Source organism: Parambassis ranga, chromosome 19 (genome assembly GCF_900634625.1).
Source record: "Parambassis ranga chromosome 19, fParRan2.1, whole genome shotgun sequence".
Lineage (NCBI taxonomy): Eukaryota > Metazoa > Chordata > Actinopteri > Ambassidae > Parambassis > Parambassis ranga.
The window spans coordinates 22,477,724-22,505,210 of NC_041039.1; the positions used below are offsets into that span (position 1 = coordinate 22,477,724).

A 27,487-nucleotide genomic window follows, 5' to 3' on the forward strand; every position below is an offset into this window, starting at 1 on the left:
AATAAAGTCGGGGCAAAGCTGTCGTAGTTCGATGGTTGTTTACATACGGCTTTTGTACACGACCCGGACACTGTCCCCGTGAAGAGCTGGATTGAGATCAATCCGGATTCTATGATGCAATACCTTCACCCAGAGGCTGAAACTATCCCACTAAAAATCCATGTTAAGCTGCAGCTAACAGGAGCATGAGGCGTGTCACTAAGCATCAATCACCCCCCCACCAGGTGATGCATGCCACCTCCACAGCCACTGCTTGCTTGTCCTTTTTTAAATTTACCCGTGTCTCTGCTCGTCTTTACGTGTCTTTCCTGTTGTAAGGGAGACATGTTAAAATCAGGGCCTGTTCAGATCCTTTGCAATAGAAATCAATAATATATATTCAGCGTGTGAGTACTTTTACTTTTAATACTTTAAGTACATTTAAAAGTACTTAAGACTTTTACTTAAGTAGGATTGTTGATGTAGCACTTCTACTTTTACTTAGTATAGTATATATATATATATATATATATATATATATATATATATATATATATAGCAAGTATATATTTTGCAAAGTAACTATACTTTTACTTAAGTAGGATTGTTGATGTAGCACTTCTACTTTTACTTAGTATAGTATATATATATATATATATATATATATATATATATAGCAAGTATATATTTTGCAAAGTAACTATACTTTTACTTAAGTACCAAGCTCCAGTACTTCCTCCACCACTGCACACAAGCATGGAAAGACCCACACTAACCCCACACTACCATAGACTGTACATACAGATGGATGATGTGATGCTGCCTCTGCATGAGTGAGGCCAAAACATTTCACTTGTGGGTGCTGCCATGTTTAGACGCCATCTTGAAACAGCACAGTTTCAAGAGAAGCTTCACCCGCTTCACCCACCCCACTGTTGGCTGCTGGACATCATGTGACTTCCTCCGTTTTAGCCAATAATAACTGAATAAAATACTTTTAGTAAGTTGGATTCATGTCCCATCCACTAACATAGAAGAGGCGGGGTTTATTATATATTCTACGGCCAGCCACCAGGGGGCCGTCATGTCATCTGTCTTTATACACAGTCTATGGAACACACAGTAAATGGGCAATTTACATGAATAGAAACTAGAATTACTATTGCAGATTTTACATCTATCTTTTTGGACTCATATAATTTACAGTATATAGTAAGAGCTTTAATATATAGGCTGAGTCCTAACAATGATCTTTATCTTTATTTTTTCCCGCTCTTATTCAGCTCAGTGGTGCAGCTGTTCTACCTGCTGTCTGTTCCGCTGCTACTGCTTTGTCCTTGATGCACTTCCTGCTCTGTGTGCCCTTTAATTGCCCTCTGGGGACAAATTTTTTAATTTGAATTTGTCATTTGATGGCCAAACAGAGTGAATTTTAACCATCCATTTTCTTCAAGTCAGTTTTCTTTTCTTTTCTTCAGCCATTTGTCACAAATTTAGCCCAAAATATCCAGATTTTCAGTCTGTTCACATCCACATCAGATTTTAAAATGTCTGTCTGCTTCCTTCTTCTTATGTTTTGCACTTCTACAACATAAAGAAGACAACTCTAATGTTAAAATGTTATTTTTGTAAATACTTTCTTTTGATCGTCTCTCCTTTAAAACTCCATCAACTGTAAGTGATGTGAGTTCAGGACAATACCAGGAAAAGTTTTAAAAGCATTCTTTCAGCTTGTAGAGGGTGAGTATCACTGTAACACACACACACACACACACACACACACACTTATCACCAGTCTGTGCCATTCTGACCTGCTGAGTCAACTCACACTCATTAAACTGTTAATGAGTTCTGGCTTGAGAGAAACCAGGGAGGGAGGTGGATGGCACCGGCTGGTGAAGTACACCCCCCCCCCCCCCCCCCCACACACACACACAAACACACACAAACACACACACACAAACACACACACACCTCGATCCTCGTCACCTAGATCCTGCTGAGTCTGATCTAAGGCTGCTGGCTCCCCCTGTTGACTCTTTGGTGTTTCTGCACTCTGTAATCCAGTCTGTGGGCACTGGACAAAATAACAGGAACACCACATGGAAGAAAAGCTGTAACTCTGATGTTACGAAAGCGCTGCCAGCCCGCAGCCCTTATCATTTATAATGAAGGATTACTATTATGTGGAAACGCAGATCACTTTGAAACCGTATTACCTGGAGTAAAAGTGCAACAAAAAACTGGAACCTTTAAGGGAAGCATGACTGATGATGACTCATCTCTGAAGCTTCATCAGTAATCTTCAGGCTGATGATGGATGTTGATGGAAAAACCCCATGTACCATGGCTAACGTGGCTAGCTGCTAGCTCCAACATCAGGATCTGTGCGGGCTCCACTATGGAGCACATGTTTTTCAGGAAGCATCCTTCTTGTTACAGATCTAACACCATATTTGAGCATTGTTTCTGACCACCCTCCACTGGCTATGAACTATATGCATTCCTCAAATTAAAGTGTGTGTTTCCAGTGGCTGCGACTCTTAAAAATGATTTCTCTCTTTCTTTGCTAGACACAGTTTATCACGACCAATCGGACTGCAGCACCTCAAGCTCCGTCTCATATGTTTCACCTTCAGCTGTAACATATAAGAGTGATGATGATGATTTACACTACAGGTCAGTATGTTTTAGGAGAAGCTCTTCATTTCCAAGTGTTTGTTTTCACAGATTCAATCATTTATAGCTGTCGTGGCCTTCAATGGAAATGCTCTCACCGACTAGAAATATTCGAGTAGCACTCACACAAAAACTGTAATCGCTGTGAAAACGGCCGGTAATCAGGACTGGGAGAGCTGGCGTACCGAGGAATTCCAGGGGAGTGCAATCACAGCCAGACTGGCGTTGAAAGCGCATATCTGTGGCTTAGTGGGGCACCGAAGTCCCAGAAGGCCATGTGGAGGGTTAGCAGTGAGAGTTCTACTGAGCCAAAACATGTTTCAGTCAGAGAGCGGTCCGAGTGCATGTGTGTCAGCGTGTGACAGCTGACGAAAGCATCTTCTGAAACAATAAAATACAAGATTTATCCTTAGCTGAAAGTATTGTGGCTAATTTGGAAAGATCCGTTTACAGGATCGGGTTTTACTGTCGACCATACAATACAAACCACTAATTTACATTTATTTAACTCAGCAGGACATGTTGAAGACAAAGTGAAGATAAAGTGAGAGGATTCCTGTCAGGAACCTCAGGAACCTGGTTGTCAGACAGAAGGTGTACGGGCTGGTCCTTTAAAGGTCGGGTAGGAGATTTCATTCGGATGCATGTTTTGTTAAATTAGTGTAACTTCTCTTTACAATCCGATAGCAACCAATAAGTTCGGCAGTTTCGCTTTAAAACGAAGAATATGAATCATCTGTGGAAGCTATAAAACGCTAAAAACATCAGCCAATCCTCCGGGTGGACCCTGCGCGGAGTATTGGCTGGTTGTCACTCTCTTCCTGCTCTGCGCGCACCAGAGAGGTACGTGCATGATGGCCGAAGTCACAGACCGCAGCTCGTCTTCAGGTAATGCGCGTCCATGTGATTGGGAGGCGTGGCTTCGGGGTGAGCTCCGAGAGAAAGGGGCGTGTGTTTACTTTGGGAATCTGGCTGACTCTCACTGAGTTTTCTAAATCTCCTACCCGACCTTTAAGAGACCCTTTAACGTGTTTGTATGAGTCCCCCAAACTATGAACAAAACTCTGTGACGCCGCCAACATGGCGACAGTTGGAGCCTCCCACAGAGACTCAGTACTGCACTTCTACAGAAACCTCACTTCGTTGGCCTCAGTTTTGGGGAGCCGTCATGTTGTCTATATTTATATACAGTCTACACAGGCTTGAAGTTAGAGCTAGCAGCTAGCCTCTACAAGAACCTGGTGGCCCTACACCAGGCTGCCACCTCCAGATGCACAAAAATAAACACAAACACATTTTACAAACGACAAAAATGCAGAGTGAGCCAAAAAATTGAATGAATTTATGGCAAAACCACAGAAGAAGAAATCATTTTCTTATAATAATAATAATAATAATAATAATAATAATACACTCTAAGGCTGTTGGGGCCTTTTGCTTAGCTGGTAGATCAACATGCTAACAAGTCAAAACTGGCCAAGAGCTAAATCCTGACTTCACCCTGAGGTCTGTAGCTGCAGGTTTAAAGCCTGACAGCACACACACACACACACACACACACACACACACACACACACACACACACACACACACACACACACACACACACACACACATCCATCTGCCTGCTGCCCTCATTTCAACACAGCAGCTATTGAACTGGCACAAAGCAGACTACACCAGATACTGTGGAGAGGTGTGGAAATACAGACTCTGGCTCTTTCAGCTTTGATGCGCTGCCAGCAGGGCATTTCTCACCCTGATACTCAGATGGCTGGAGAACAGACAGGCACATGATCAGTCAGCGCAGCGTAAGACAACAATGATACACGCACAGAGAAGATGTGCTACTCTTTTCTTTTTTTTTTTTAATCGTTCTGCATATTTTTAATAGCGATTTTGTGTCCTTTGAGTGTTCTGGGTGATTATTGTCCAAGTGGGAGCAGTGTAATGAGTATCCGAGGTGACTAAGCAGTGGCTGGGGGTGAGTCACGCAGCGCTCCCCTATTTCACAGGCACAGAAAGTGAGTTCTCAATGCTCTCTTTTGGTCCCCTGAGGTGACGAGTGGCTCCAGTGTCGGCACAAAGGCCTGCACTTCAGGCCGTTGGAGTTCAGGGCAGATTACAGGCTTTAAACTCTTCTGGTTTGATCCTGCATGCCTCCTCATTCTCAAACAGCACAATGATTCCAGCACTTGTTGTGCTGATAATAAGGCCTCAGACACTGACACAGGGACGTTCAAACATTAATTCAATTTTTAAGATTAGGTTATTCAGCTGGAAATGAAGCTAAATGCAACAATAAAGAAGAGAAAGGGTGAAACTGAGAGCTGTAGATGAGTGACGACAGACACAAGAGAGGATGTTATATGATTGTTCTCAGATGAAAGGAGGATGGACGGAGTCAGGCTTGTTAGTGCAGATGACTGTTATCATTCTGTTGCCCTGTAATAATGGTATAAAGCAGTAACGACACGAAGTGACCCCACCCACGCAAACACGGGAGTTATAGAGCTGGCATCGAGTGAACACTGAGTCTATTCAAAAGGCGGATAAATTACAGTCTTACAGGGTACAAGGCATCGGAGGGGAGCGTAGCCGGCGGGCAGCGCTTTGATGTGGAGCTGCCTCACAGAGCTACAGGTGAACTGTGATGTGCACAGGGACACAGCGCCATCTAGTTTCAGGAATGTTGTTATTCTGTTGTGTAGTTAAATAAGGCAGTGAAGAAGCACGCCTGTGGAGTCCATTCACTTCTTCACCTGTGAGGAGAGGTAACTAAAAAACTAGCATTGAGATGACATAAGACTCTACCTCGCTACAAAGACCAGGTACTGTCACTACACATGTATCTGCATGTATGTCCATCCATCCATCCAAAGCCACCTTGGCTTGTACAGGATCTGGAGGGGACTGGAGCCTGTCTGAGGTCTGAGTGTGAGAAAGTCATTCCAGCTAGAGTAGGATTGAGCCCAGACAGCCTTTAATACCCCGTTCACACTGGGGGAAAAAATGTGGCTTAAGCAGGATTCGGCCGCATCCAGATCAATCCAGATGTGTTTTTTTTCTGAGTGTGAACACCTCGAATCCGGCTGTATCCAGTTTGATGGCTCAAATGTGGCTCAGGTGTGAACGCAAATGTAGCTAGTGAATCCGGCTAGCGACATGTGCTACTTCCGGTTCACGGGGCGCCACACGGGACAAAAAAACTGCACGACGCATGCGCACACGCGGTCCTACCGTGGCCTGAACGGACTCTGTGTATTACGAGGCGCCACCTAGTGGTTTGGAGGACAGCAAACACGCTGGATGAAGCCGGATTGAGTGCGGACACAACTGTGTGCTAGCCAGATTTGAAAATAGGTCTGAACGCATCCAGGTTAAAGGCTGTCTGGGCTCAATCCTACTCTAGCTGGAATGACTTTCTCCAGTGTGAACAGGGCCTAAGCTGGATGCGTTCAGACCTATTTTCAAATCTGGCTAGCACACAGTTGTGTCCGCACTCAATCTGGCTTCATCCAGCGTGTTTGCTGTTCTCCAAACCACTAGGCGGCGCCTCGTAATATGGCTAATAATGTGGCTAGCTGGATTCGCTAGCCACATTTGCGTTCACACCTGAGCCACATTTGAGCCAATCCTGCTAGATCCACCTCTCGAGGGTGGATCTAGCCGGCTTGAAATCAAACTGGATTCAGCCGGATTGGAGGTGTTCACACTCGGAAAAAAACACATCTGGATTGATCTGGATGCGGCCAAATCCTGCTTAAGCCACATTTTTTTCCCCAGTGTGAATGGGGCCTTACAAGGCAAACACTGACATACCTCAACAACCCACAGAAAGTCCACAGGAACCTCCTGCTGCACTGCATCATCAGGGCACTCTCGATGACACTGTGTTCAGACCCTGTTCAGACTAGTCAACTGATTTTTTTTTTCTCAATCTGAACAGCACAAATTCGGTAAAAGCGGGATTGGTTTCACATCTGGATAGATCCACCTTTCGGAGGTGGGTTGAGCCAGATTGTCTGATATCTGGTTAGGGTCTGGACGCAAATGTTGTCTGAGAATCTGGCTAGTCCTTGTGGTGCACCTTCTCGCCAGGAACATTCAGCGGGTACATTCAGCACCAACAACAGGTTGCGTACACCCCTCGCATTTCTAGCATGTTGAACAAATTAAAGAAACTGTATGACGCAGGCACCCACCCTGTCCTGGGGTCCAGATTTTACGATGTGACACCTGTGTGTGCAGTGTGGAGGACAGCAAAGAAGCCGGACTAAGCATGAAAAATAGGTCTGAACATATCCGGCTTAAGTTAAGTAATCCCGGTTCAAACCCACCCGAGCCAGAATGACTTTCCCCAATCTGAAAGGGCTCTGTAAGTATGTATATATGCAGATATGCATGGGTTTATGGATACAACTTGTCACTCACACACAGAGCTGTAATATGGGACCAGGAAGGTGCACAGATCCAGACGCCAGTGACCAAAACATGCCCTCAACTGAATTCTTTGAGCATAAAGCCAAAGCCAACAGACCATCTGCCATCTGTGATAATATTTAACCAGGCTCGCTCTTTGTTTGTCTCTGTGTCACACCCTCCAACTGTCTCCACGGGGACTTTGTATTAAGTTACATTATCTTATTTGTTGGGAGTGTGACAAGGAAACGAAGCCAAACCATGTTAGCTGCAGAAAACAGGCATAGTTCGCCATCTGCTGGTGAGAATCATTGGCTACACAACGCAGTTATTTATAGGTAATCACAGGGCTTTCCTAAACACAGCAACAATGAACTATAAAATAATAATCAGTCATAGCTTTCTATCCATATCTATCTACACTGTCCTTAAAAAAAAAAAATCTTAGTAAGCAAAACAATAACGTAGATATTTTGAATGAGTTAACAGAGCCAGTCAAGCACAGAAAAACAGCATTAAACATTAGACAACATTAGAATTATAAAGAAATGAGTCAAACAGAGAAAAAAAATGCACAGAAAATAAATGTACCAATGTACTGACTCTGCAATATTAAAATAAAAATATTTTTTAGATAACAAAAATATGGAAATAAGACAATAAATACTAATAAATAAAGATATTAAGCCCTGCACAGTACAGACAGAAAATACAATAAATTCTATATATGTGCAGATTAATAGTGCATATTTATTTTTTTTAGCATTAATTAAAATTAAAATAATTTAAATTAAATTAAGCATTAAATTAAATTGACACAGACTGTGAGCATCAGTCACAACCAGCGATGAGCTGGGGAGGAAGCCACCCATGCCGTGACGTCACGGGGCTCTGACAAGCTGGTGGTGCCGGAAGAAAAGATGGCGGATCATGAGGAGCAGCTATCCGAAGAGGAAAAGGTAAGATACCGATTTAATGACAGGTCAAACCCCAGCGGGAGACCTTAGCGTCCTCATTTTGAGTTGCGTATGATTTTTGTGTTGTCGGTGGAGGCTTGCGTTGACCCGGGGGTTGTGAAATGTGGAGAAAAGCCCAGGCCTAAGCTCCAACCACCGCTGCTGCTGCTGCTGCTGCTCTTATTATTTTTAGCTCAACTTCCGCTCATTTGCGAATCTCAAACGGAGGCTCCTTGTACGGTCCTGGCTCAAAATAGGAACCGTGTACATATTATAAATTCACCTGAGCTTTCCCTTCACGCTCCGTGTACTTGTCTTTTTATTTTTTTAACTCCCGTGTCTGTGGACACTTGTGTTGTGGAAGTTGTCATACACCAAAAATCGCTAGCTAGGTTTGTTAGTTTAGCATTAGCCGCAAGGCTGCTAACTGATAGCTCCACCACTAACACGCCCTTTTTACGCAGTTTGATGGCGATTTTCTAAAGTGGCATAAAAATATCGGGAGTGGTAGATTGTACTATTATTTTATTTAGATTTATTTTGAGTGGGCGTGTGGGAGCAAACCGTATGCATCCTACAAGCTAGCTTGCTAACATTCCTTACCTCTCAATAAGTAGCGTAGAAATATGAGGGAACTATGTTTGATCCAGGAAAACACTCGACGTGTAATGTTACAGCTGAGATAAACGATTTAAACCGAAAACTAGTTTCCGATCTGTTCTTAGCACTCACTCCAAAACAAATGTCAGAGCCGTTTGAATCAACCCTTCCTCCACTGTAGTATTATCCTTTGTTTTTGTTTTTCCACCCTTAAATTACGTTTTAAGATGAGCAAAAAAACCTGTTTACTTTTTTTCAGCTCAGGCATATTGGAATGAAAGATATTTGTCTTTTATGTTATCACTGTTTTTGCTGGTTGCAGGATGTTTCTCTTTTAAAACATTGAAAATAACTTCAATAATAAAGTTTTTCTTTATGAGCGTGCTTCTTATAAACATGTTATAAACTCCTCTGCTGTGTGCGTTATGTAATACACCATTCAAAGTCAGAACAAGGCTTCGCTTTATTTCACTGTGTTCCACCATCAGACTTCTGAGTCAGAAGGTTTTCAAGTTCAGGCAGCTCATCGACCCGTGAGTGTGACCGACTGCGTCGTGCTCATCAACACACAGGCATCGCTTGTCAGCTCAGCATTTTGGTTGCTATGGTCGTCAGGGCGTGTGCGTGATAACGACGACACTGTGATTTTGAAAACTACTGGCTCTGCTATAAATAAGCTGTTCAGATGCTGATGACATGAAGGAAACACCAGGTTTTAGGTGTTGGTGTTGACCTGGGAGACCTTTGTGGTTCAAAGATGAACCACATTTGGGTTTCACAGTTGTCAAGCCGCTTTCACTGTTTGACCAGACGGTTTGCCAAGTTCAAATAATAGAAAAATTTGTAGTGTATAACCAGGGGAAGTTGCTCATTTCCTTTTCTGAATAGGCGTGGTAGGGCTGAACGATTTTAAGAATAAATTGAATTGCGATTTTGTTCGATTTCGATTTCATCCACGATTTTTTTCAAATCATGTCAAACATGTTTCTGTGTAAATGACGTCAGGTAGCTACTCTGTCACTTCTCAAAAACTATCAGTAGATCTAAAAGTAAACTCTGATAACGTGCACTCAGTATTAGTTTTAATAAACATGAAAATTTAAATAACAATTACAGAACAAAATAAAGTTTTATTTCAAATAGGTTAAAAGAAGACTAATGTAATTCTGTAAAGTTTTATTCAACAGTCATTTAAACAGACTGAAGTGTGCCTCCTAAGGTTAAACAATAAATACAGTATTGAGACTTAAGTAAGTCTTAAAGTTCAACGTGATTTAGAACAAATGATCAAACTTTCATGGGAATCATGTCTAAGGACAAACGGAGCTGCTGCTGTCACCTCTGTCCACCGTTTACTAGAGTCCTCATGGAGCCTCTTCATCAAATGCCTGCGTTATTGTTTTGGTGACGTCATCAGCTGCTGCCTCTGTCTGCATCTGATGTACACACACACGACACACACACACGCGCGCGCGACACACACACGCGACACACACAGGTGTAGAAGAGCTGCTGACGAACAGCAGCGAACCTGAATATAAGGAGCTGGTAATGTTCAGAGAGGTGGGCGCCTACGTGCTCGTAGCATTTACACACAGACACAGACACAGGCTTAGCAGACGCGCCGCTGCTGCCGGCGGCAGAAACAGCACCGAACATAAAGGTGGAGTTCGTTTCAGGGACCAGTTCCTCCGTTTTCTTTTCGTTTTCAGCCGTAGCTTTTGAAAACAAACTCCACAAAACAAAACAAAACCTGATTCAGTTAGGAGCAGTGCAAAAAAACCGTGGCTGTGACGATCTCAAAATCGCGTCATCTCAGATCGCGATTTTCGGTCTAAAACGATAGATCGTTCAGCCCTAATGCGTGGTGTTAGACCATGTGGCTATCGTTCCATCCACAGGTGTGTGTGTGTGCGCTCTTAAAGGGTGGATATTTCTGTGCAAACACTGGGTTTGTGTTTTGTACTTTGAAGCCCGGCTCTCAGGTGCATTAGCTCAGAGCATTCAACCATCTGCTCTGGCTCCTCAGTCTATTTTGTGCAACACAGAGAAGTTTGTAAAGAGAGGAAGTCAACTTTTCCTGCCTCACAGTGACAAAATATAATTTAAAACATCTTGCTGAGCGGTCATAATTTGTCGGATGAAAGCAGAACTCCTTCTAAAATGGAGCGGCAGATTCTCCACTGACGGTACTTTCCCCACACTGAATGACTTTCTTCTGTGGGAATCCCGACTGGCTGTGATCTGACATTACTGTGATGGCTGTTTAATCTTTATTTAGACGAAGACGCTGGGATTGGAGGATCACATCTGTCTGAACTGTTGTCTCTGGGAAAGACTCACCAAATGTTTCCCATGGGACTGAGGAGTTTCTGGTCTCTTGCTGTTGTTAGTTGTACTTTGCGATTCCAATAAAAGACCTCAAAGCTCGCTCATTTGGGAGCTACTGAAGAATCTCTCCCCTCCTTATGTAAATGATTAAACAGTGAGAAGAGTCTCATCTCTTCCACAGAGACGTTTTGAGTCATTTGGTCACTGGCCCGCCAACTTCCTGATTTCAGCAAAGAAACCACGAGCATTGCAGGAAACTCTCATTACTCAGTAAGCTTCCTCTGCCGGTGCAGAATCAAAATACCAAGCAATTTTATTATTTTACCTGTAAACTTGTTTTGTTTTTTCTTGCCTGAAACAAATGGGTTTACAGAATAGACAAACTTGCCTCAGGCACTTGGCAGCTGCTCACTTAGCTCACACTTCCTTTTAGTAGCCTAGGGATACACATATCGCTAACAGTTTTTGCAGTTTCTATATTAACCTGGTTCCCTTCGCTGTTTTCCTGTTTTTGATAGAGGCAGACCTTTCTGGTAGCATGTAGAATTTTATCAACATATTGACATTTTAGAATGCAAAGGTATAAATACAGCACACTAGACATGAAACTGACTTGCTCCTGCCAGCTCATTAGTGCAAAGCGCATGTATGTATGAGTAGTTTGTATTGATGATATTGATGTCTGCTGGTGGTGCTCACCTGCTGCTCAAGGTGGGCACGCCCCGAATCAATTAGTTTCATATCTTTTTATGTAAAAATGCACCTTACGGGGATGCTCAGATTAAAGATTATTTACCAGTTGTCTGAAGAACTGAGCACGCACACTTCTGTTGGCCTGCTGCAATAAATGAGGAAGCTAAACAAATGTTACAGTTCCCCTTTAGCCCAGTCAGGTTCAATAATGAGACACGAGATAGTTTTCGTGGAAACATCTGCTACACAGCCTTGGGTTTTTCTTTATGTGAGCTAATAGGAACAAGCAGAAGCGCGAATGTCAAGTTGTTGTGTACGGTGATAAAGTTTCTATACATTTTCATTGAAGCATGGCACACAGTATGGTGAGTACACCATCTTGGATTCCTACTGAGGGTACTGTTGTAAATAATGCATGTAGTCATGGTACGGTGCAGCATTATAGATGAAAGCATGCACAGAATAAATTCTGCCTAAATATTTAGGTCATGTATGACAGTATATGTACACAGATTATGACACTTTTCTGTCATATATAGCATTGTGTAAGTGTGATACAATGCATAGTTTTAAATAGTTTTTAAATGGATCTCACCATATTGATGATTTGTTTCTACTTTTAAACGATTTATTGCGGTCATGGGTCAGAAGGATCTTAATAAAAACTCAAAATAATAATAATTTAAACCTTAATATCAAGTTAAATGCACTTTTTGTGTGATGAAACTGGGTGGCATCTTTCTTTTTTACTGAAGAATGCAGCGACAGAGGAGCGCTGTCTGTACATGTGTGCAACAGAGCAAAGGGTGCGTACAAGTATGCACCTGCACGCTTTTTAAAAACCCAGATACCTTCACTCCAGAAGGCAGATTTGAGGAAGGCTGCTTTTGTTTATAGATTTGATTTGGATTTAGTTTTTATGAGTGCTTTTACTGCCTGGGTTGCCCATGTACTAAAGGTACTAATGCAAGCTAATGACTTTAAATGTATTAATGCATAGCTGGCTGCTGACACTACTTTACTGGCAGAGTATGAGGCCCAGTCTGTAGGGTATTAGCTGAAAGTGACCCCTTTTATACTGACTGAGGGATTTTAATATGTCTGACTTACTTCAGCAGTGAATCCATGCATCTACAGTTACTTCTAACAGCATACGCTCAGCAAATGTGTGAGTGAATTCAAGTTTCAGGTGTGGGAGCGTCATAAAGAGCGTGGGTGGGTAACCCGTCAGGTTTTTATCATGAATAAACACGGTTAGGATCATAAGTTAAAACCCCTGCTTGACCACCAATATGGACCAAGATACTGCTTTGATAATGTGGGACTTAACATGTGTTCAGGTACATTTTTACATGAGTTGCCTCCATAGTAGGTCAGTTTCACACTTCCTGTTGTTGTTGTCATTTTAGAGTTTCCCCGCTGAGCCGAGGTCTTTGTTACATCATGGGTTTCACAGACCTGAATGTGCACTGTGATCAATAATCTAACAACTGATCGCTCCCTGGAAAGAACCGCGTAGTGTAAAAAATATTCAACTTTAATTTCACATATATTGGACTTTATATCTTTATTATGATTAGCGAGGATCCTAGCTTGCCTGCAGCTGCCTGACAGTTTCAGCGCACTCCTGCTGTGTGCTTATTATTCATGAATTATAGCACCTGCACCCCATCACCAAGCCCCCAAATATTCATCCGTATCAGATTAGTTTTTACCTCTAAACTCAGCATCACTACTAATGTAGCATTTGAGGTGCTAAAGCCTGTCTTTTTTTTCTACGTGGAAATAGATGCGTGCCAGTTTAGGGGATCAAACTGTGCAGCTTATAAATGCCTCCGGGCCAAAATGTTGCCTCAGTCTATTCCTCTGTTATCATTATTTTTCATGTATCTGGATTGACATGATAAGGATTAGGAAAAGTGTGGTTGCAGTGTTGGTGGGTGTCATTTGGGATTAGAGACAGCGTTCTTCTTCCCGACCGAGTTAGTGGGAGTGTCTGTTGTGAGGGAAGGAGGGGGTTGTTGGGTAATATGAGGATGAATGTACAGTGAAAAGAAAGAAAAGAGAGCAGCTGGTGTCTAGGCCAAGACAGCACAAAGGCACAAGAATGCCACACTGCAGGGGGTGCCTATGTCTCACGTTCTTCTTCTTTGTGTGTGTGTGTTCGATGTTGTGTTATTGTTCCAGCTCCTTGGTCAGCTCATGCCTGCATGCCAGCTTCTCAGACTGACGGATAGATAAGTGACTAAAGAGATATAAAAAAAAAAAAACGAAACACAAAAGACTTTGTCCAAGATCAGGATGATGGTGACGGAGGTTGTCATATTATGATAACACCCTCTGGTGAAACTGCAGTCAGACAGTGGGTCTGTTTGGAAGTAAAGTGGGGGGCTTAAATTATAACTTTAATATTAAATTAGGCACCACTGCAAATGCACCAAGGACTGAATTCCCTGCAGATACTCAAGCCTCAGCCTGTCATGGCGTGGCAGCAGTCAGTGCTCAAAGCTAAAAACTAGGCCTCAAAAGTCCCAGCAGTCATGTGTCATTCAAAGGTGCCGCCCTGCTGTAATTACCTCAGTCTTTTTAGGTGGCATTTGTTAGGTTGGCAGGATAAATCCATCCAGATTAAGTTGGGTTTGGGCCAATCTGGGAACACACCGGCTGTCATCTCAGCTTTGTAGTGCAGTGACCTGCAGTTTTGGGCCTTTTGATTCAGATCAGATCTAGATCAAGTGTAGGTATGTGCTTGACACAAAGTGATTACTCACTGACACAAAAAGTTCTAGTATCAAAAGCCTCTTTCAGAAAGATCCGCTCAGAAGTCCCCCCTCCTTGCGTAGAAGCCTGTGCGGTAATAGACAGGTAAACTAGTGCATAAAGTAGACTACTTCCTCCTGTTAGCACAGTAGGCCTGTGGTTTTACCACTTGGTATGCAATCTGCCGAATAGGAGCATCGTTCAGTCACATAATACTGTATGAACCAGTACTGTGTTACATGTTGAGATGATTTAAAACTTTTAATAACCTGAAGCAAAATGTTTGTTTTCTTGCCTTCAAGGACACAGGTTGTTCTGCATTACCAGAACTGGACTACAGCTAGATTCAGTGTTTTTAAACAAGCCTGTAAAAGTCAATACCTCACTCTTAATGCACTAATGGAGTCTCTTCCTCGTCCTCCGCCTGCGAGTGATTCATTTTAAACCAGCTCACACTCCCCTGGCTTTAGCTCGTCTCATCTTCATGCACCCTGTAACAGCTTACGTGGTTTTACTGTCAGATGTAATTGTAAAACAACCCCTGTCTTAGCTGGGGGCGCTAATTATGCATGCGCTCACTAGGGCTGGGTATAGTGAAGGACGCCACGTATGACACGTACCTCGTTATACGCTTGTTCAGGTGGAGCGTAGTGGTGAGCGGTTAGATGAGTGGTAAGGACAAGACACTAGCTGTTAAGGTTAACCTGTTTAATTGCAAAGATTATCATGTCACTAGTCCTTAAACTGTTTAATAAGCTGCTAAAGCAATAAATAAGAAATGAGCCATGTAGCCAAAATAATCATTACAGACAGTCCATATTAAACATAAACACAACATAAACATAAGCACATGGCTACTTAATATGCGTGATGTTGAGACATGTTTATATGTTTAGACACCCCTGGTAAAGGGATGCATAGCTGCTGGTGGGAGCTAACAACGCACTTTTATCATGCAAACTAAATAGCTTTGTGTTATTTATCTTCAGACCGTTGGGTCCATGGTATTTCTGTCTCTCCATGGTCACACCTTTACAACTCCTCTGCTGTCTGTATCAGACATACATTGACTAAGCTAAGCTTGCAGTCGTGCTGCCACAGCAAGACAAAACTTGACACATGGCTGAAATCTGTGTTTGTCCACTTATCTTAACTCTAAGGGAGAGTTCTGTCCTTGAAATTAAGACAGTACAGTAGCTTTCCTGTCTTCAGGTGATTCAATAGGAAGCTAAATTTAATAGATTTGCAACCTGCTTCTTGTCGGGTGCAACGCAGACTCAAGCCTCATGCAACATTCATGCAAAGATGACTCAGAAATGACATAAAAACATGGAAAAGCATCTTGTAATGTTTCAGTTTGTTTCTTACTGACGCTGTTTATCGAGTGTCCAGCTGTAATTACAGAGCTCCTGCTGAATTTGAAGTTTATTAATAGACATTGCTGTAACCGGATCAGGCCACAGAGAGAGTTTAATCTGGTGTCACATATTTAAACTTGTCATTTCACACATACACCATACAAACGATCCATGTAATTGATTGAAATGAAAATGTATTTACTGCTCTGAATCACTTCAGATTGTGGACATGCAGCAGTCTTTATGTCTACAAATAATAGATTTGTACTTGTTCAGTTCAGAACATTTGTTAAAAATAACCAAATGCAATATGCCACCCGAGCATTTTCTCTTTCAGTTCTTGAGGAAGTGGCTAAAATCCGATCAAGGAGAAATAAACGCTAACTTAGCGGCTTTTTGTTTTTCTTAGGGACGCACAACGCGACTGTAGTAACTTGTGGTACTTTTTCTCTTCTTCATTCTGCTATTCTTAATGTTGCTTCTGCTGGAGATTAACCATTTAAAAAAAAGTGGAAACATGGGACTCACTGCTGCCCCTTGAGGTACAAAGTTGTAATACAAGATGTGATTTTGATCGTTTAATTTAAACTCTAATTTCTCCTTATTTGTGTTATTTTTCCACCCTTAATTGTCAAAGTTAGGTCCAAAAATATTAGAAATAAACCCACAGATTTGTATGTACTTGCATGTGGAAAGTCTGTTTACACTGCTGTCCGGTGTAATGAGGGAGACCCAATGCAAATTACTCTTTCCACAGGGATTTAAAGACACACACACACACACACACACACACACACACACACACACACACACACACACACACACACACACACACACACACTGTTTTCTTCAAGCTGTCTAGTAAAATGCGTGTCATCATGCACTTAAATGCGCACAGCTCTGTTGTGTTACGAATTCCAGATTGTACAAATTAAGTGGGTCATGATGATCTCATGACAAGATTAGATGAATGCAGATAAACTTTGATCTCAACAACATCACACACTCGCACACAGACACACACACATGTTCCTCCCCAAGTGCCTTCCTTTCTCTCAGCATCGCTCATTAGCAAGAATCAATCTGCAGCTCTGTGCGAGTGCCAGAGCACTTGTATACACACAGTGCTAATAAGGGCCCACGGGACATACACACTCTCTCTCTCTGACACACACACACACAGACTCACACACACACACACACCTTCACTGATATACCAGCTTGTGAGACCAGAGGGAGGCAGCTCAGCCATTGTACCCTGCCAATGATAGAGAGAGAGAGGTTGAGATATAGATGTAGGGCGAGAGAGCGAGTGTGTGTGTGTGTCCACAGCACATTTTTATGTCCTTATATGGTTGTAAACCAAGTGGGGGGGGGAGGGAGGGACTGCCGTCTCACTGTCAGTTTGACATGTGACTGGGAAACAGGAAGTGTTGTGGTGCAGTAGAGTAGTGAAGACAGAGGTAAAAAAATGACTGTTCACTCGTGCTTTAGATTGATGCTGAACAGGTTTACTCCACACTCAGAAACCAGTGACTCAGTGGCATTACACCCTCTGTTGGCTGCAGTGCATAGATCCACAGTTTATGTTGTGTATCAGTTTGACGATGCAACACTGGAGCTACAACTTACAGAGAAACGTAACTTTAAACTCAGAGTTCAAGTTGGTATATAGTGTTTTTTTTTAAGTCAGTATAAAAGCCATGTCATAACAGAAGCATAGGAAGCAATACATGTTAAGCATGGGCAAATCTTAATAAAAAGAAGACATTTAAAATTAAAGATGGGGTGGGACGGTTCAGAAAAAAAATCTGAACCGTGTTTCGGTTCGAGGTGCGTGTTCTGTTCGGTTCTGAACATGCGCATCAAGTAATTACAGGGAGGCGTTTTTACCACAGCATATGGACGAGTGTTGGCAACTTGGCGTCTCTCTTTGGTGGCTTTTCAAAACTGTTTTTTTATATCAAAAGCTACTAGTGACTCTCTCCGGTGACGTTTGGAGACTGACGTGAAATCATTGTGCAGTCAGGCTACTGTCCTCGACAAGCAGCGGCCGTGAGCTCCTCCCCCGCGTCAACGCATTCACAGCCGGTCAGTCGCTGTAGCTTCACGCAGCAGGTTCAGCTTCAGGCAGAGCAGAGAGGAGACCCACACCACTCTGCGTCCAACCCAAGCGGCAACCTTCGGGGCTCAAAGTGGAAGCCCATGCGGAAGTGTCAAAACTTGTAATTCACGCTGCAACAGCTGGGGGCTGGCTCCAAAAGCGAGTAATTTCCCATAGACTCCCATGTTAAAATGGCCGACTTCACAGCAGAAAAGAACATGTTTACGGCCTGGTACAAAAAACCACTCTGGTCTCAGATGATAGGTTCTCTTCTAGTGTCAATTGTACGGGGGGTGAATTTTTTTACAACTCACTCGTTTCAATTGTATTCGGACTTAAAATTACGCCTAATTATGGGCGTTGCCGCTTGAGTGACAGACAGTTGACGTATCACAGCGTGAGTTTCCTGCTTCCACGATCGCCCGCCCCCCTAAACCCCGCTCGTGCTCCCCCTCTTTGTCCATATTCGGAGTTTTAGTTGACGTGACGCTGCCAACATGGCGGCGGTCATCACGTCCCGGAACCTCCCACCGAGCCTCAAAAAGGCTCTTCAGAATCAAACGGGTGACGTCACGGAAGCTCTGTCCATAGTTTTTACTGTCAATGGTCCAACCGTGCGCAAAGCTGCCAAAGGTCCCGTCATGGCTTACAGAGCGGGGTGTAAATAGCATATTCCAATGGCAAAAATAAAATAAAAACACAGACATCAGTAACGTTAGCTTAACCTAGCATAGTCATAGAGTTCGAACTGATTCTTAAATATGTTGAATGTTGGATAAATGGGCTATTTTATGCTCATCTGGTATTTCCAGAGTGTTAAAAGTAGAAAAAACTTCAACAATGTAAACCGAACTGAACCGAAAACCGTGATACGAACCGAACCGTGGATTTAGTGAACCGTGATTTTTTTTATTGTTATTCTATTAAAACCTTTCAAGGAAAAAATATTGACACGTGTGTTGTTCTCCAAAAGCTGCTACTGTTTCTGAGTTTTAAATGTGTGTATACACAGTCATGATGTTATGCTGGTTTTGTGTCTGACCTGTGACTTCCAGTGTTAACTGTGTCTGTGTGTTTACAGGTACGCATAGCAGCTAACTTCATCATCCATGCTCCGCCAGGAGAGTTCAACGAAGTTTTCAACGGTGAGAGCCCTAAAACCTTTTCCAAATTACAATAAATATCATGGCAAATGTATCAATGTTCTGTTTTTATAGTCTATATAATGCTGGAATCTACAATTAAACTCGACTAAATAATGCAAACACAAGTGTATACAAGTGCTGGTGCGCCTAAATAGGTCAAAGTCGTCATCATTTATGTGACTACTGACTAGAAGCTGATTCTGCAGGCTCTTTTCACATGTTCCATATCATACCTCTGTGATGTTCTGGCTCTGCAGCACAAGTGTTGACACCACATTGTCAAAGTAGTGCCCCTTGAGAGAGAGAGTGTAGATGTGTTTTGGCATCGATGAAGCCTTATCCTGCCTTGATAAATGTCGTCACCTAAGGCCCCGTTCACACTGGAGAAAGTCATTCCAGCTAGAGTAGGATTGAGCCCAGACAGCCTTTAAGCTGGATGCGTTCAGACCTATTTTCAAATCTGGCTAGCACACACTTGTGTCCGCACTCAATCCGGCTTCATCCAGCCTGTTTGCTGTCCTCCAAACCACTAGGTGGCGCCTCGTAATATACAGAGTCTGTTCAGGCCGCGTCTGCGCATGCGCCACGTGTTTTTTTTGTCCCGAGTCGTGCCCCGTGAACCGGAAGTAGCATGTCGCTAACCGGCAGTAGCATATCGCTAACAGGAAGTAGCATGTCGCTAGCCGGATTCGCTCGCCACATTTGCGTTCACACCTGAGCCACATTTGAGCCAATCCGGCTAGATCCACCTCTCATGGGAGGATCTAGCCTGATTGAAATCAAACTGGATACAGCCGGATTCGAGGTGTTCACACTCAGGCCCCGTTCACACTGGAGAAAGTTAATCCTGCTAGAGTAGGATTGAGCCCAGACAGCCTTTAAGCTGGAGGCGTTCAGACCTATTTTCAAATCTGGCTAGCACACAGTTGTGTCCGCACTCAATCCAGCTTCATCCAGCGTGTTTGCTGTTCTCCAAACCACTAGGTGGCGCCTCGTAATATGGCTAATAATGTGGCAAGCCGGATTCGCTAGCCACATTTGCGTTCACACCTGAGCCACATTTGAGCCAAAATCAAACTGGATACAGCCGGATTCGAGGTGTTCACACTCAGAAAAAAACACATCTGGATTGATCTGGATGCGGCCGAATCCTGCTTAAGCCACATTTTTCCCCCAGTGTGAACGGGGTATAAGAGGAATGCCAGAGGTGGTGGGGGTGGCTGTCTGTCTGCTGCTTATCAGAGCCCTGACACACACACACACACACACACACTCTGAAACACAGTCCCAGTTGTTGCCACCTTTCATCTCTGTGTGATTTTTACAGCTTTTTCCACTGAGCTAATTCACCATGTCTGCTTCACTCCTGTGGCATGAAGGCTGCAAAGACTGACTGCAGGCAACTCTGCCTTTTCTGTTTGTGTGCCTGTCATGGCTCGAATGTATTCTCTCTAATAATCCTGCCATTTTCTCCTCAGATGTGCGATTGCTGCTCAACAATGACAATCTTCTCAGGGAAGGTGCAGCGCAGTAAGTATCACACTGTGCTCTAACTTTGCAAAAATAAGATTCAACAGAAAGATTCAACATTATTTTGTGATCAGTTGCACAATATTGCATTGATTTAATGTTAGCTAGCTTTGTTAACTTTTTAAACTGGATTCTACAGCCAGTCAGGATGTAAGACATAACAAGACAGTCCTGTGCAGCCCCTTTCACACTGCAGTAGAAACACACTTAAGACCCTGTTCAGACCATTGACAGTAAAAACTATGGACAGAGCTTCCGTGACGTCACCCGTTTGTTTCTGAAGAGCCGTTTTGAGGCTCGGTGGGAGGTTCCGGGACGTTGATGACCGCCGCCATGTTGGCAGCGTCACGTTCGCCAAAACTCTCAAATATGGACAAAGAGGGGGAGCAGGAGCGGGGTTTAGGGGGGCGGACGATCGTGGAAGCAGGAAACTCACGTTGTGATACGTCAACTGTCTGTCACTCAAGCGGCAACACCCATAATTATGCGTAATTTTAAGTCCGAATACAATTGAAATGAGTGAGTTGTAAAAAAATTCACCCCCCTACAATTGACACTAGAAGGGAACCTATCATCTGAGACCAGAGTGGTTTTTTGTACCAGGCCGTAAACATGTTAATTTCTGCTGTGAAGTCGGCCATTTTAACATGGGAGTCTATGGGAAATTACTCGCTTTTGGAGCCAGCCCCCAGCTGTTGCAGCGTGAACTACAAGTTTTGACACTTCCGCATGGGCTTCAAGTCTGAGCCCAGAAGGTTGCCGCTTGGTTCAGACTTGTATAATCAGTCTGTCTAGACCATAGGTTCACAATGTGCGGCCCGCGGGCCAATGGCGGCCCGCAGAAAATTTTTTGGCGGCCCGCAATGAATTATGTGAATTTGTTTAAATTTATGTTATGATGTGAATTTTAAATGACCTAAAATGTCCGGAACTCAGCGCGGTAGTAAATTGTTTCACGGGGGACATTTTTAATTGTTGCACCGCTGCACACGCATGGAGCAGAGCACAGGTATTAGTGGAGTTGTCGGTGAGAATGGACAGGGGACGTTCTGAAGCAGGAACGTGTTAAAACTCTTCACACGGCTCTCAGCGCACATCGCGCACACAAACACAGGTTTTGGAGACGCTAAACAGCAGCAGAAGCAGCGGTTAAAAGAGGTGAACAAACATGTTTGACAGGAGCAGGACGACGTTGCTACTGTTTAGTATATCACGACTTTGCCTGTTTCCCCAAATATCTCCGCTTCATACATGTTCACCTGAACTGCTGCTTCTGCCGATGATTAGCAGCGAAATAGCGAAGCCACGAGTGAAGCTGAGTATAATTTAAACTACCCCCCCTCCCCAATTATTTATAATTATTTTTAAAACAAAAAAAATGAGCGTTCTTTAATGGTAATTGTGGTGTTACATTTCTCATTCTCAGGTCATTTCTCATGACCTGGAACAGGGTAACCACTCTACTGCACTAATTCTTCTCACAATCAATGCAGTTAAAACGTCATGCATGAGGAGAGAAAATACTGTCAAATACTGGAAACCGTTATAATAATATTAAAATACCGTGATCTAGAATTTTGGTCATACCGCCCAGCTCTAATCCCCGGGGATTTTTTTGTGCATAACAATGTTTCCCCATATGTGTTTATTGCACATTACTGGATACAGACCAACAAATGTAAACTGAAACTGGGTCATTAAATTTAATACACGTGTATTTTTTTTTCTTTTTTCATTGGCGGCCCTCAGTCCAGTGTCGGGTTCATAAATTGGCCCTCAGCTATCAAAATTCGAGAACCCCTGGTTCTCTAGACTGTCGAACTACGAAAGCTTTGCCCAGAGTTTCTTTTAGACATGGCTACAGAGGAATCTGGACCCCCAGAGGAAACCAAAATAACAAAAGAAACCTCACGACGCATGCACGCTTCTTGTCCTACCCCGGTCCCAACAATGCAACACCTAGCGGTTGGGAGGACAGCAAAGATGCTGGATTGCACCAGATCGAGCATGGGCGCACATGTGCAATAGCTGGGTTTAAAAAAAAAAAAAGGGTCTGAACATATCCCTTCCACAGTGACACATGCACATATCATTCAGCTTGTTTCAGTGCAGAAGGACAAACTTGAAGCCAACAGAAATGCTACAACACATCCCCAATATCACATTGCTGGTTGACAGCTAACCACTGCCGACCAGGGGCGTCCTGAAGGCCTCACTTTCACAGAGGCTCCAGTCCAGTTGTGTCATAGACAAGCACAGATTTTCCAAAGTGTTTTAGTTGAAGTAATTTTTCTGTCTTTCTCTGCAGTGCATTTGCACAGTACAACTTGGACCAGTTTACCCCCGTGAAGATCGAGGGCTACGAAGAACAGGTGAGCTCATGTGTCTACCCCTTGGGTCTGACACTGCTGACTTTAAATATCATTTTCAGAGGAATCACTTCTGTTGATTGGATGATGTGCTCAGACATTTCAGAAAACAAGGTCACAGATGTCTGTGTTTCAGTGTCCCTGTGTTCACTGCCTGCTTATGTTGCATGAGTGCAGTGGGGTGTTTGCTTCAGTGATGATTACAGTGTCTTATGTAAAGATGTCATCATGTCCCTCTGTTGCCTCCACCTCACTAGCTGAAACTCCCTGCAGGCTGAGTCAAGCATTGAGGTGGGAGATGGAAAGTTTAGGCCGATGCTTGTGCTTCCTCTCTGCTGTTGTCTTTTTGTTCATCATGTTCTTTTTATTTTGCTTTTCCTTTGTCACAAAATTCTCTTCTGCTGCTTCTCTATGAGTTTGAACAATCATTTATTTATATTTCTCTTCTCGTTTTTGCTTCTTTTTCTTAAGGTCTTAATCACAGAGCATGGTGACCTTGGGAATGGCCGGGTGTTGGACCCTAAGAATAAGATCTCCTTCAAGTTTGACCACCTGAGAAAGGAGGCCAGTGACCCACGGCCCCATGATGTTGACAGCTCCCTGGAGGGCTGGAGGAGCGCCGTGGACTCGGCCGTCAGGGCCTACGTCAAGGAGCACTATCCCAGCGGAGTCTGCACCGTAAGTTCCAGCCGGCTGTATAAACAGAATCATTAGGGGTTAAATAATGTTGCATTTTAGGGAGACAGTGCAGCGTTTCACACCACATGTTGTCTTCGTCGAACACATTGTATAGTTCAGCAGTTTATTTGTGTACTTGTTACCCACAGACCATGGTCTTATTTGGTTGGTGCACATGTAGAAGGGTCACCCTGAGCTGTGAGACCAAAAAAAAACTGCTCTGATGTGAGATCTGAGGGCGTTTGTTTGTTCTTCTTCATGTAGATTTACGCGAAAACCATCGACGGTCATCAAACCATCATCGTGTGCATTGAGTGCCATCAGTTTCAACCAAAAAACTTCTGGTATGTATGAAGCCGTTCATATTATCCTAATAACTTTGCAGTTATTCCTAGAAAAGGCCAACATCACACACACAGAATCCCCAGCGATGACTTCTGGATGACTGTAAAGGCTTCAGAAGACTCAAACATGGCTTGATATGTACAAGACCCTTAAAAAAGGAAGGCTGGACTGTAATTGGCAGTTGGCTCTGGAGGGTTAGACTGTTGGTCCTCAGAAGCTTTGCTGAGCTGTTTCTGATCTGTTTAATCTAATTGGATAAGAACTGCACCAATCCTCTTTGCTGCTGGGTTTTACCGGGCTTATGGGTTGGAGGGTGTAATGATCCCACAGGTACTCACAGTGTCACCAATGGCTGTTTCATGTTGTTAATGAGGAGCCTAAAGGGATGATTTTTAGTGCGTGATGATAAAATTCAAACCTACAGAGGCACTTTTATGCATCTTTTCCCTATTAATGCACATAAATCCAGACTGAACGTATTTTCTTTTTGTACTGATTTATCTATTTTATGTGATTAGATGGGACTTGTTTGAATCTATAATGACACCATCATGGTTTCTGTGCCGCCGTGTTGACTTTCTGTCTGTGTACTTCTTGCATGGTGGCTGAAACTGAGTGGATCATGGTGGAGTTGGGGGTAACAACACTTACTTTTACAAAACTAACCGTACCACAGTGTAGAGAGACTCTAGAGGTGATGACTCCCCATGTGCCACAGGGAAATGCACTGCAAACATTTAACGATTTATCATCTATTACTAACTCCAAATACAACATAATCCACTTAGTTCAGCAGCTGGAAATGTGTAGGAGGGGATGAGATGCTACCAAGTGGTTTAACCAAAGCTGCTGGTGGTCTGCATCGCCGCAACGACAAACACACCATGTTTGATTCGACGCAGAGTTTAAGACTTAAATGCTCTTTTACGACACTTTTATGGTGCTTATTATCCAGCCACTACAGAGGAAAGGGGTCCAACAACAACACTATGGGAATCTAATCTAATCTCTTTCACATCTAAATCTGAGTCATTAACGAGATGTGTAACTGAGTTCTCCCCCCTTTCTGCACAGGAACGGCCGCTGGAGATCAGAATGGAAATTCACCATCTCCCCCTCCACCACTCAAGTGGCAGGGATCATGAAAATCCAGGTATGTTGTGTCCTTTGTCTTTGTTTGTCTGTGTGTGTGTGTGTTTAGTCAAATGAATTGAGTCCACACTTTGATCTGGACAGGTTCATTACTACGAGGATGGAAATGTTCAGCTGGTGAGCCACAAAGAGGTGCAGGAGTCCATGTCCATTTCTGTAAGTTTATGCTTTAGCCACAGCTGTGGTACGCACTTCCTGTTCGGACTTTATTTTTCAGCTGTTTTATTATTTATTGATTTCTCCGTGTGTCTCATCTCGTCCAGAATGAGGCTTCAACTGCAAAGGAGTTTGTTAAGATCATGGAGGCTGCAGAGAATGATTATCAGGTATGTCAGCACGTGAAGTACACACACTGTGTACTTAACCCTTTCACCACTATAATTATAACAGTCCGCCTTCTTTTTTTAATGATTCTGTCAGAAAATGTTCTTTGTATTAATTATTTTACCTGTTTTTCTTGACGGATGAACTTTCAAAAACTGGCACATATTTGTTATTATGTTATAAATGCTCAGAACAGTGTGTAATAACAAGAAAAGTAAAAAAAAACTATTTGGAATTTTCATAAAATTTCTCTTTATAAACAACTATAAATTCAGAATCTGATTTTTTTTCAATAGTGCGAACATAACCAGAGCTACGGTAGTTTTAAACAGTGCATGTCAATGTATGTTGCCGGCAACAGCTCTGTGTTAGGAGGGTTAAACAGAAGGTCTTATGCAGTGCAGTTTGTTCTGATTGTCCTTCAATGCAACACCCAACCTAAGTGTAAAATGCTGATATTAGAGCTAAAGCTAACACAGTTCTATTTAAAAAAAAAAATAAAATAAAATAAAAATCTGGATCCCTCAGAGGAACTATGAAGCCATGATTGACTCACATGTGACCAGCATTCACATGACAAAAATACAGCTGATATGCAGGCTTAAGTGTACACATGGTGAATTAAAGTGTTTGTAGAGGCTGCAAAAATGGAAATGTGTTACAGTTACCTGGTGTATTTACATGTTTTGTCTTTTTGATAGTGTTATTCTGCTCAGATAGACTTGTAATGAGCCCACAGTCAATGTTATGAGAGGGAAACTGCTTGGAGTTTGGAGGGTTACTCCTTACTCATGTTGGCTTTTTGTTAGGTATTAAAAAAATAAAGATTACATCAAGATTTCCTGCTCGTTCTCATCTCCCCGTCTCTTTGTGTTTTCTCCCCTTCTCAGACGGCCATTAACGAGAATTACCAGACCATGTCGGACACTACCTTCAAAGCCTTACGCCGCCAGCTTCCTGTGACACGCACCAAGATCGATTGGAACAAGATCCTGAGTTACAAGATCGGAAAGGAGATGCAGAATGCTTAAAAAGAGAAAACAGTGAAGATAACAGACAGACCCCCGCCCCCCCTCCCAAACAACGTTGCATGACTGGATAGTTGTATCGTCTTTGTACAAAAAAAAAAAAAAAATTAGAGAAACAAGGTGCAAAGAAAGGTTTGGTCTCACAGCCAGACGTCACATCAACACATTGGGCGACTGCTTTTGTTGTTTTTCTACATACACTGTAACTCCTCTGTACATGAAATCTATGATGGTAAATATTTGGGAAAAAATATAACTTGAAGAAATATTGCAAGACATAGGAAAAAGGGGGGAGGGCACTTGTATGCAAAGACACCCTTGAATAAAATACAGTATCACGTGTGCAATATATATATATATATATATATTGTGTCAGTGAGACCACGCCTTTTGTTTGACCTGGTGAAAAAAAACGGTTTGAATTTGCGATGATGGTTAAAAAAAAAAAACAAATCATGTATTTTTTGGGAGAATTGTTGTCCGCATTTACAAAACAACTCAACGAATGACTCCCTTCACTTCACGGTTAATGTTCCGTCAGTCAACAAACAAAAAATTGAAATTCAAATTGTTTGTGTTCATTGACTGGTAGCTTTGGCACAAGCAGCCACCATCGTCAGCCACTCAATGTTCTTGTTCCCTCATTTATTTTTGGTACTCACCGTTTTGTCCTGTACGTGAGATCTCAAGCTCGCAGCGCTCCTTTTTTTTGACTTGACATCGTGGGAACTCTCTCACTCAGCGCCGAGAGTTCTGTGACCACTTATAACAAGCTTAATTAACAAGTCATCAGTCGCTAAAATAATGTGCATAATGTCCAATTTACAATAAAATCAAAAAAAGTATCACTTCCTCCTCCTCCAGTGCTTATTTTTATTAATAAAAAAAAACAGAACCTGACTGTATTATATAACAAGGCACATTGTAATATATACCTGTATGAAACATCCTGTCTGTCGGTTTGGTGATTTATTTCCATGAGATTAATTGTAATTCAAGTCACAGTTATGTTGCATTAAATGACAAATTTTCTA

The 27,487-nt window shown here is 42.8% G+C and overlaps 1 protein-coding gene across 1 annotated transcript; it reads left to right on the top strand.

The window, feature by feature from the left end:
• Nucleotides 1–7,920: 7,920 nt before the first annotated feature.
• LOC114452202 (F-actin-capping protein subunit alpha-2) lies at nucleotides 7,921–26,644 on the top strand. Its single transcript, XM_028431384.1, has 10 exons — nucleotides 7,921–8,039; nucleotides 18,964–19,027; nucleotides 20,506–20,557; nucleotides 22,866–22,929; nucleotides 23,398–23,604; nucleotides 23,869–23,948; nucleotides 25,024–25,102; nucleotides 25,186–25,257; nucleotides 25,365–25,427; nucleotides 26,316–26,644. The coding sequence occupies exons 1-10, from the start codon at nucleotides 8,001–8,003 to the stop codon at nucleotides 26,454–26,456; spliced, it is 861 nt and encodes a 286-aa protein (XP_028287185.1). The 5' UTR covers nucleotides 7,921–8,000; the 3' UTR covers nucleotides 26,457–26,644.
• Nucleotides 26,645–27,487: the final 843 nt, after the last annotated feature.

Excerpts from the sequence above, each read along its gene's own strand:
- LOC114452202 (XM_028431384.1), top strand. The coding sequence starts at position 8,001 with ATGGCGGATCATGAGGAGCAGCTATCCGAAGAGGAAAAG. Across the intron at positions 23,949-25,023 it reads TTTCAACCAAAAAACTTCTG|GAACGGCCGCTGGAGATCAG; the intron begins GTATGTATGAAG and ends CTTTCTGCACAG. Across the intron at positions 25,428-26,315 it reads CTGCAGAGAATGATTATCAG|ACGGCCATTAACGAGAATTA; the intron begins GTATGTCAGCAC and ends TCCCCTTCTCAG.